Source organism: Pterocles gutturalis, unplaced genomic scaffold (assembly GCF_000699245.1).
Source record: "Pterocles gutturalis isolate BGI_N339 unplaced genomic scaffold, ASM69924v1 scaffold18622, whole genome shotgun sequence".
In the NCBI taxonomy this organism is placed as follows: Eukaryota; Metazoa; Chordata; class Aves; order Pterocliformes; family Pteroclidae; genus Pterocles; species Pterocles gutturalis.
Window position 1 is genome coordinate 24,200 of NW_010113195.1, and position 9,527 is coordinate 33,726.

Below are 9,527 nucleotides of genomic sequence, written 5' to 3' on the forward strand. Positions count from 1 at the left end.
TTGGTAATTAGTTTATAGTGATGCATGTCAGTCCTTCCCCCTGCCCCTCTCTCCTTCTTCTGGCAATTTAATTGGTACAGCTGCGCACAGGAGTTGATGGAATATTGCAGGAGGAGGAATGACCAGCTGAGGAGAGGGGAACCTCTTCAGGTTGTTTTGTTGATAAAGAATTTGCTGCTGTAACTACTCCCATTGTGACTGGCTTTTAATTTCTCTCCACTCCTTGTTTGGAATTAATTAAAAATAAACATGCTGCTCTTGAGATTGTCCACTGCTGTTGGGGCTACTTCCCACAGACATTTGCCACAGTCGCAGTTGAGAAAAATAGGAAAAAAACTAGATACCATGCTGCACTACTTGCTCAGTATGTTTAGTTTATAGGAACCAACAAGGACTGAAGACACATGAAGAGCAAACAACAGAGTTTAGAGATTAATGGTGGGGGAGTGATTGTGGAGGTTCCCAAGGAGAGATGGAAAGATAGAGATGAATGGGGAGATGGTTATTGCAGAGTTTTTATTGACTTTGGGGGTAGCCTTGGCTCTGGTAGTGGAATTAATAGTAAAGGTAGGAGCTGAAACAGAGATGGAAGGAAGGACTAAGCCTTTGAAAGAGTTTGGGTCCTGAATGTCATCCCTGTTTTGCATAAGTTGTATAACAAGGCAAAGCTCAGGAGGAGGGGGAGAAGGACCTATAGGAGAGAGAGAGGCCAAAGTCTAAAACTTCATACACAAGTTTCGTGAAAAAAAGATTTTAAGGTTGAAAGCAAGCATGCTAAGTAATCAAGAAAGATGTGACATCAATGATTGCCAAAAGTCAGGGAAGACAGGAAGGGATGAAGGGAACCCAGCCCAGAGAAGGAAAGGTCAGGTACTGCATTTTTTCTTGCCTTGAAAAAGCTGGGCTGGGAAATTGGGAAGCTAGTGGAATCTTCTCACCAAGGCTTTGGAAAGAAAAGATGGTTTGTGATGAAGGGAAAGGCTAATAAATATAGCATTAAAACAAAAGTTAAGGATTGTATCAGTAGTGTACTGTAGTTGAGTGTCTGTGCATCTTGATGAGAAAATGGGATTAGCCATCAGAAAGACAAAAGTGTGGGTTTTGACATGTGCAGCCCTGTTTCTGGAAAAGGTGATGCCTAGGAGGGCATTTAGTGTATCTGGGAGGAGGAAGCAGTGGAATGAGAGATGAAAAGTAAGGCCGTGCAGGGAGATATGGATCGGGGCAGACCCCAGTGGCAGTCCCATATTGTACTTGCACGTGTGAACATAACACACACTGCTTTTGCTGTAAGTGGCATTCTGGTAAGACTTGTTTGGCAGTTAGTTTTGCTTCATGTGAACAGAGAAACATTGACATTTGGTGGGCAGCTGAGATGTCCTTAAATTCCCTCTTTTGTCTAGATTTGTCATGCTGTCTGATGCACCCTGTTCATTATCTTTATGTCGATTGTAATCAATAGTTAACTAAATGCTTAGCAAGTTCAGGAGATAGCCATGTTCTAGGAGCTATCATTAAGTTACATAAAGAGATTGAAATGATATTTGAGATGGCTTCCTTGAACTTGCTTTGATAAACAGCTGGATAGTTGCTTCTGTAGTGCTCTTATCTTTGCTGCACTTCACAGGTAAGTGCATATGTTTGCTTTGGGTACAGAAAAGGTACCACTAACAAGAAGCAGATACTTTCATGGAGTTTCCCACTGGAAGAATTTTGCAGAAATCATTGAGTTCTTTGCTCTCACCCATCACAGAAGAGAGGCTTTTGGTTCTTTCTTTGGCAACAGGTGTGCGAGGAAGTACAAGGCTCAAAGAGATGCTTTATCTCCCTCTTGTAGAAGCAGTAATACATCATTACTAGCAGAAAGCCAGCATGAAACTTGAAGGTAGGACTGGGAATTTTTCCCCCTTCCTTAGAGGCAGACTCTCTTACATAGAAAGGAGCACAGATGTAGAATGGAGGATCAAAAAGCTGCTTTATTCAATTCCCTTAGCAGCACCTTCCTGGATAACTACTGAATGCAAAACTTTGCAATTTAGTGTAAGACAGAGTGGGAGCTAGACTGATGCCTTTGGAAATGTATCTGTTAGGAATAAGAGGTAAAGAACATAAGAGAGTATCCCTTTACTCCTTTTTTCGTGCCATGCTTCCAAGGGGAAGGGTGCAGGGAGGATAAAGAGCTTTTGAGTGCTGCACTGCTGTTGGTATGTTGGCTAGAGCTTCATGAAACCCAATGCGCAGTTTTGACAGAGGAGGCACAACTGTTGTCAGGTTCTGGTGACCATGACAGGCCTCAGTGGGAGTTATTCTAAGAACACAACGTATGATCAGATTACCGAGGGACACTTTACGTGGCTCTAAAATACGAACCATCTGACAGTTTATGACAGCTCTGCCTGTTCTAGCAAAGTGAGAAGTGATAGTCTCTGCTGACCCTGCAGCCAGGGTTGTGAAACAAAGAAAGTGCTTTCCAGAGGCTGCAAACCTACAGGCTTCCAGCCACGTAATACCTGCTTACATCTAACTTCTGGTAAGAAACACAAAAGACATCTAGGACTTGCTTCTCTTGCAGTTTTGATTCATGGTAATTTAATATGTTTTTGCTGCAGTTTACTGGACTTGGCAATTTGCATAGTTCTATATTTAGTAATTCCTGTGATGCTGATGACTTGGTAGAGTGACCTGGGTTTTTTGCTACCATTATCTTTATTAGCTTAGTATACCTTGCCAGCTTTCTGTTTTTCCCTGGCTCTCTGGGGATACAGTTCTGGAAGAGGAAGGCTGTATGAGAGGAAGGTTTTATGAGAGGTGGTGACAAGTGGGAAGTGAATTCTAAAACTGGTAATTTTGAGGATCCACATTTGGACGTTCTCTCTAGATAATTTCTCTTTAGAGAATTTCTGTACTAGCTTCTCATATGTGCAATTGGTTCACCCTCTAGTCTTCTCTAGTGAAGTACGTAGCCTGAGAGAGCTTTGCAATTTTTGCCGATGTTGTCAAACAGTTAAACACACACTTAGGGAAACACCTCCCACTTTCCCAGGCTTGACTACAGTTTATTGCCTTCTTCCTGCTTCCTAGTCTCAGCTTCCCCTGTTTTATTCTTTACTGAAATTCTCCACATCCACTTCTTCTCAAGGCTAGTTTTTCCTCTCTTTTCCATTAGCTCATTCCCCATGCCCCTCAAAGGGTCCTGAATTTTCCTTCTTGTTTCTTTATAGATAATGGGGTTTGAGCACCTTGTTTTGTTCTGCCCATTTCCCACTTCTGATGTGTCAAGCTGTCCTTCTGAAATTTCATATATGCCAGCATCTGTGCAAGAAGAATCACTTCTGTTGTTTCTTACATTTCAGTTTAGATCCATGTCCAACAGATGGAGGCTTTGAAAAGCCATAAATGTTATTCTTGGCACTCAAAGGTGGTGTGGGTATGTGTCACTAGTAATTTTTCTTGGCTTTGTAAAAATGGTTACATGGGTTGGAAAAGCAGCCAGGTGAAAGGTAGCGTAACAGCATCTGCTCCCATCAGACTCTCCCGGACACGTTACTGTGCTAATGCTGAAACTGTGGGAACTGAAGAGATCAGTGGTTACATGTTGGGAATTGTGTTTCTGGCGCAGAAATAGTTCCTAATTTGTGTATAGAAGAGCCGGAGCTGTTTTCTTTTCTTGGCTGCAGACCTGATTATTCTCCCAGGGGGAATAAGGAGAGCTTCTGCAGTTACACCATTAGGAAAAGATTAAGAATTGTAAATGTAAAATGCTTTCCCATCCCTATGTGTGTTTTAGTTACATTTCATGAACATGGCCTAAATGCATTAATGGACATTGACATTGTTCTGTTTCAGAAACATGGAATTAGGAGCTTTGCCAGCCCTTCCCTAAAGGGTTGGATGGTCACTCTCTAGCATAGAGTCCTTCCTTGCATTAATTTTTTTCAGGGTTGAGTTAAACAAGAGTTTAAAATAAAAACAAGTTGGGATTTTTTTGAGGAACGTTAAGCTACTGAAATAAATATTACATCTATTTTGACTGCTTGCTTTTTTGATATCTGTGATGTCCTAACGTACAAGTTCTCCATTCAGCACATAAACTTTCCATGGAAAATACTGGGTTTTTATAATTTTGTTATAAATAAACTTGACAAGAGATGTGGCTTTGCTTTCCAGTTTATTCAGGTTCATTCCTCAAACACTTGCAGCCATATAAGATGTCTCACAGCTTTGCACTTCCTACTCCCAACTTTTTATTGAGGTACTGTATCGCTATTAGTATGGTCACCGCAAATGTATTATTTTGCAGAGCCTTCTCTTTCGGTCATGTCTTCTGCCTTGAATCTGCCTAGAGTTCAGATGTGTAGCCGCTGCTTTTCTGTTTCTGCTCTTTATTCCTCCATCTCCAGGAAGATAATAAAATCTGAGTGTCTGCTTAGATTTGATACATGAGAGCCAGTCTATGGAACCTGCACAGTCTGCCTCGTGTCTTGGTGTCCACTCTCAAACAGTTCAGTGCTGCTAGCTGTGAATCAGGTCGAAGCTTGCCTCTCCTGTTCACTGCTGAAGTTTTCGGTATCTCAGCCTTCTTTGCTTCTCTTCCTCATTTTTAAGTACTGGACCTGAGTCTTCTGCAGTTTCTTGCTCTCATTCGAAGCAATTTCAAATTCTGTACCAGTGACCCTGTACGTTTCATTCATGTTGCTGTTGATACCATTTCCCTCGTCTGTCACCGTGACCATCTTTTCTTCACATCTCTGCTCTGGCCTGTCTCTAACATTGAACATAAAGCTATTTGACTGCATTTCCCTTGCCCCTCAAGGGCATATCCTCACTGTGTCATCTCTTAAAATCAAGGTGTAAAACCTGTCTTCAGTGCCTGCAATGTATGCTTGTTCTGTAATTGGAACTTTTCTATGACATGAGTCTGACATGAAGATAATAATACAACTTTTCAACACAATGTGATTCCAGCTTGCTTGCTTGTTTTTAATAGAAAATACTCTGTGTTTCCTGTTTGTTCTTTAATGGATATTGCATGAAAAGTAAATTAGATTTGAAAGTACTATTTTCAGAAAAAAAAGAATAAAGTTACATTGAGAGATGTTTCTTGAGTCTCCAGAACCTCCAATTCCTTCACCTCTCCCAGCCAGTGCCCCACCTTCCTGTTTATGGGAGCTCCTCATAACCTTCGACAAAGCTAAGCTTCCTTCTTTTTATTTCTTCTGAAGAATGCTCCTTTTTTTTGGAATGGCTGCAAGAGGATGAAGGCACTTTTAATTCACTGTATTATGTCACATGTTCTGTGTAACTGTTTCCATGTATTTCCCCATTTTTGTTTTTCTTGTACATAGATTCACAGGATGACAGACTTATTTAGATTGGAAGACATCCCTTCAAATTGTCTGGTCTGGCCCTGCTGTTCAAGCAGTGTCAGCTACAGCAGGTTGCCCACAGTTGTGTCCAGTAAGGTTTTGAGTATCCTCCAAGGATGGAGACTATATAACCCCTCTGGGCAGCCTGTGCCAGTGTTTGACCACCCTTACAGTAAAAAAGTTGGGCTTTTTCCTTTTTCCTGTTTTCAGATGGAATTTCATGTGTTATAGTTTGTGCCATTGTTTCTTGTCCTATCCCTGGGTACTATTGAGAGGAGGCTGTCTCACTCTTCTTCGTTGCCTCCCATCGGGTATTTATATGCATTGATAAAAACTCCCCTCAAGTCTTCTTCCAGACTGAACAGCTCTGGCTTTCTCAGCTTCTCCTCCGATGAAAGATTGTCCAGTCTCTTAATAATTTTTGTGGACCTTTTGGTGAACTCACTCCACTACATCCACATCTTCCTTGTGCTGAGGAACCCAGAACTGGACACAGTACTCCAGATGTTGCCTCAGCACTGCTAAGCAGAAATGAAGGATCACCTCACTTGCCCTATTGGCAACAATCCTCCTAATGCAGTCTGGGATACTGCTGGCCTTCTTTGCCACGAGGGTGCATTGCTGGCTCAGTGTCAGCTTGTTTTCGGTTCATTCACCCAGTTTTCAATCCACGTCCTTGTCTGCTTACCCACACTTTGTCAGGTTGCCTATGAGGGATGTTATGGGAGACAGTCAAAAGCCTTACTAAAGTCACAATATATACAGCTCTCTGCTCATCCACCAAGGTAGTCACCTCCCTGCAGAAACTATCAGATTGGATAAGTATGATTTCCCATTTGTAAATTCATGTGGACTACTTCCAATTGCTTTCATGTTCTTTATCTGTCTGGAAATGGTTTCCAGGATTACGTGCTCCATCACCTCTCACGGACTGAGGTGATGCTGACTGACCTGTTATTTCCTAGATCTTCCTCTTGACTTTCTGAATGTTTTAGGATGAGTGGCTTTCCTTTTTCTCCTTTGTACTGGCTATCTTGATCCATGTTATGGTATAGTACTATACCACGCTATGGTAATAAAATTATTAAGCGTAGCATATGATTCTCCTTTTTACTGATAATTTTAATCTATACAGATGCAAGCTGGGAAATAGAATTTGCAGTCCAAAGTTCTGGTCCTAAAACTCAGACCTCTACCGTGTGAACTAATAAGTACCTTTCTAAGATAAAAAACCGTGTGACAGAATATCATCCCACTGCTGATCTCTATAGATAGATAATTCCATGGTGCATCTTCTCTCTGGGGTCATAGCTTTCTAAGCTTATATTTGCATTATTTCTCTGTTCCAGGCCGAAATGAGCTGATTGCCCGCTATATTAAGCTGAGAACAGGGAAAACGCGCACAAGGAAACAGGTAAGTGTGAAGTTTTCACTGTAAGCATTAGCTTCTTTGGACCACCAGACATGTTGAGGGCTTATGAGAACAAATCTCTTGCAGTTCACTTGCTGTTAGTTTCTGGCTTTGCTGGCAAGAGGTGGTTGTACTGAGCTGGTTAATAAGAATGGTGGGAAGAGTCAGCTCAGGTATTTTGCAGTAGGATTGTAATGCTCATGTCTCCCTACCACATCATGACGCACAGATTTTTGTACTGTTAAATGGTGTGTGATTTTGTTTGGTGCACTAATGAACATTTCAGTGAACGTCAGTGGTCTTCTATATGAAGATTCTTTGTTCAGCCCAGACAGATGGATTTGCAATGGTGATTTTGAAAATAGATGGCACATGGGATGAAAAGGGAGTCTTTGTAATTTGGGAATGACAGTCCAGGCTATGCTGGACAAAGCACTGAGTAACTTAGACCTGCTTTGGGTAGGGGGTTGGTGGATGACATCCAGAAGTTCCTTCCAACCTAAATTATTCTGTGATGTATTTCAGCCCACATTAGATATGGGGCAGTTCTGAGAGTCATTATATGTTGGCCAGGGATATGGAACATGGGTTTTCCTTCTCCCAAGAGGAGGCCAAGGTGTGGAGCAAAGATACTGGACCTCTGTCCCTACATTTAAGGATGGGCTCTTTAATTTTAGAGGAGGTCTGTGGCTTGATAAAGCCATTTGAATTGGAAAAGGCCTTAACTGACCTATCTTTGCAGGTCCCCCACTTCATTTCATGACACTTATGTTCAGAAAAGCATCTTATTGCTATCTCTGTCTCCCTTCCTCCCAACCCTAAATAACTCCCTGTTGTACAAGGTGCCTAAAATATGTTTACTTCTGCAAGCAGCTACCAAGTACTCATCTGGAATTAAGATGGATTTTGTCTTTCAATGCAGGTATCTAGTCACATCCAGGTCCTGGCAAGGCGGAAAGCTAGAGAGATCCAAGCCAAGCTGAAGGTATGATGGGTATACTTTAACATAGTGCAGAAGCCCCCCGAGTCAGCCGTTTGCTCATCCATTCCCTCTTTAAATAGCCTTAAAAAAGGGTGAGATTAACCACTGAACTGTAGTAAGCTGGGGAGGAAAAGGTACTTCCCAGGAAGTGTTGTGCTTATATGGACTTATATTGTTGTAGCTCTGTGATGTCTGTAGCAATTCTATTTAAGGAATAAAGAAACAATAACTTTAAATTGAATGTGTCAGATTTCTACCTCCAGTTTATGCTGCTGTCATCCAAGTCTGAAAGACCTTTAGATTTAGGAGTATGCAAAGAGTGTTTACCTGAGAAGAAGGGGTTTATGGTTACAAGTGCTGACCAGTAATCAGTCCCTGGTGTTGTGGTGGCCTTGGGAAAGGGTAGCCTTAGAGTTACTACAGTGCTAGTTCCACCTCTATTAGTGGTAGTGATGTGGAGTTGTCTGTGAGAAAGTGTTCTGAGTTGGCATAACCACTGAGAGGAAGCAGTAGAGCTAGCTGGCATCTTCTTAGGTAAAATGGTGCCAGCTGAATAGGCATTGCCCCTTGATTAATTCAGAACTGATTTGAAGAGGCCTGATCTAATGAGAAAGAAAATGGTTGACTATTTGCTTGAACAAATCTGTCTTCTCCTTTCTATAGGAAGAGCTCTGAGATCAGTCTAATGAACTGATACCTCTTGACATTTATTTCCACTCAGATATGAAGCAGGGAGATGGTTTATGTGCTCAGACTGAGTCACCAGAAATGTCAAGAAGGTCAAGTTTATGGGTGACAATTGCACAAGAGGGTGTTCCCTGTTAGAATGTGAGCCATCCAGAAAGGGCTCACCAAGCAGGATGTGAGGTCCAGTCCTTGGTATGTATTAGAGACAGCCAGAGAAGGAAGGTGCGTGCTGACCTTCCCGATTTGGTATGGCAATAAGTGATGTGCAGGGAAGTGTGTTCGCTTCCCTCATCTTCCATGCTTTAGGTGATGATGAGGATCTTGACAGCCCGGTCCAGCCGTGACTGTTGAGTGCACAGCTGTTAGTACACGCTTCCTCTTGGCTGTCTGGGCAACTCCTCACTGGGCACCAGGAGAAATGGACTGTGAGTGAACTCTTAGCACTTAGTCTTGACCAGTGCTGAAGTGCATCTCTGTTGCAAGCAGTGGTTACCTCTGAGTTATGACTGTGCCCCCCACATCCCATCCCCTAGCTCCATTTTAGAAAACGGTGTTGTGCCTGTCATTAGCCTCTTGTGTTTCCAGCTGCTCTGATCAAGAGGAGGAGACACAAATTACAAGTATCTAATTCAGTGCTTCTAGGTAGGGCTGCCTAAGCTTGAAACCTGTGGTGCTGTTAAGTGGCAGGTGGAGGCCTGCTTGAGAGGCAAGTTAGAGTGAGTAGGAAACCACTGCCCGGGGTGTTACGAGATTTACTGCTGTAACCTTGATTCTGTTCTTTGCATGTCATAGCTCTGGGATTTGGCATGATTGAAAAGCCGGTCAGACAAGCCTGTTTCCACTTAGCACACAGGAGCTGGCCGTTGTTGTTCTCAGGGGGCTCCATGGAGCCATTGCTTGTTCTCCTTTTACACCACCCCAGGCTGTGCTGTGAGCTCTGCCCAGCTGCCTGCAGTGAGCCCAGGACCACACTGTTCATCTCTGCTTACAGAGTCAAGTCTGCAACACTGATGCAACTCATTTACTTCTCTGCTTTCGCTAGTCATTTTTATAGACCAAAGAAATGAAATCACAAAAGCTG

At 42.5% G+C, this 9,527-nt stretch overlaps 1 protein-coding gene across 1 annotated transcript in view; it reads left to right on the forward strand.

Annotated features, from left to right (window-relative positions):
- LOC104462456 (transcriptional enhancer factor TEF-3) overlaps positions 1–9,527 on the forward strand; it is a gene marked incomplete at its 3' end in the record, with an annotated part of 40,473 nt that overhangs the window by 23,888 nt on the left and 7,058 nt on the right. Inside the window, exons 3-4 of the mRNA XM_010074388.1 lie at positions 6,716–6,780; positions 7,700–7,762. Of these exons, the coding sequence (XP_010072690.1) occupies positions 6,716–6,780; positions 7,700–7,762 (128 nt within the window). The remainder of the gene's footprint in view (positions 1–6,715; positions 6,781–7,699; positions 7,763–9,527) is intronic.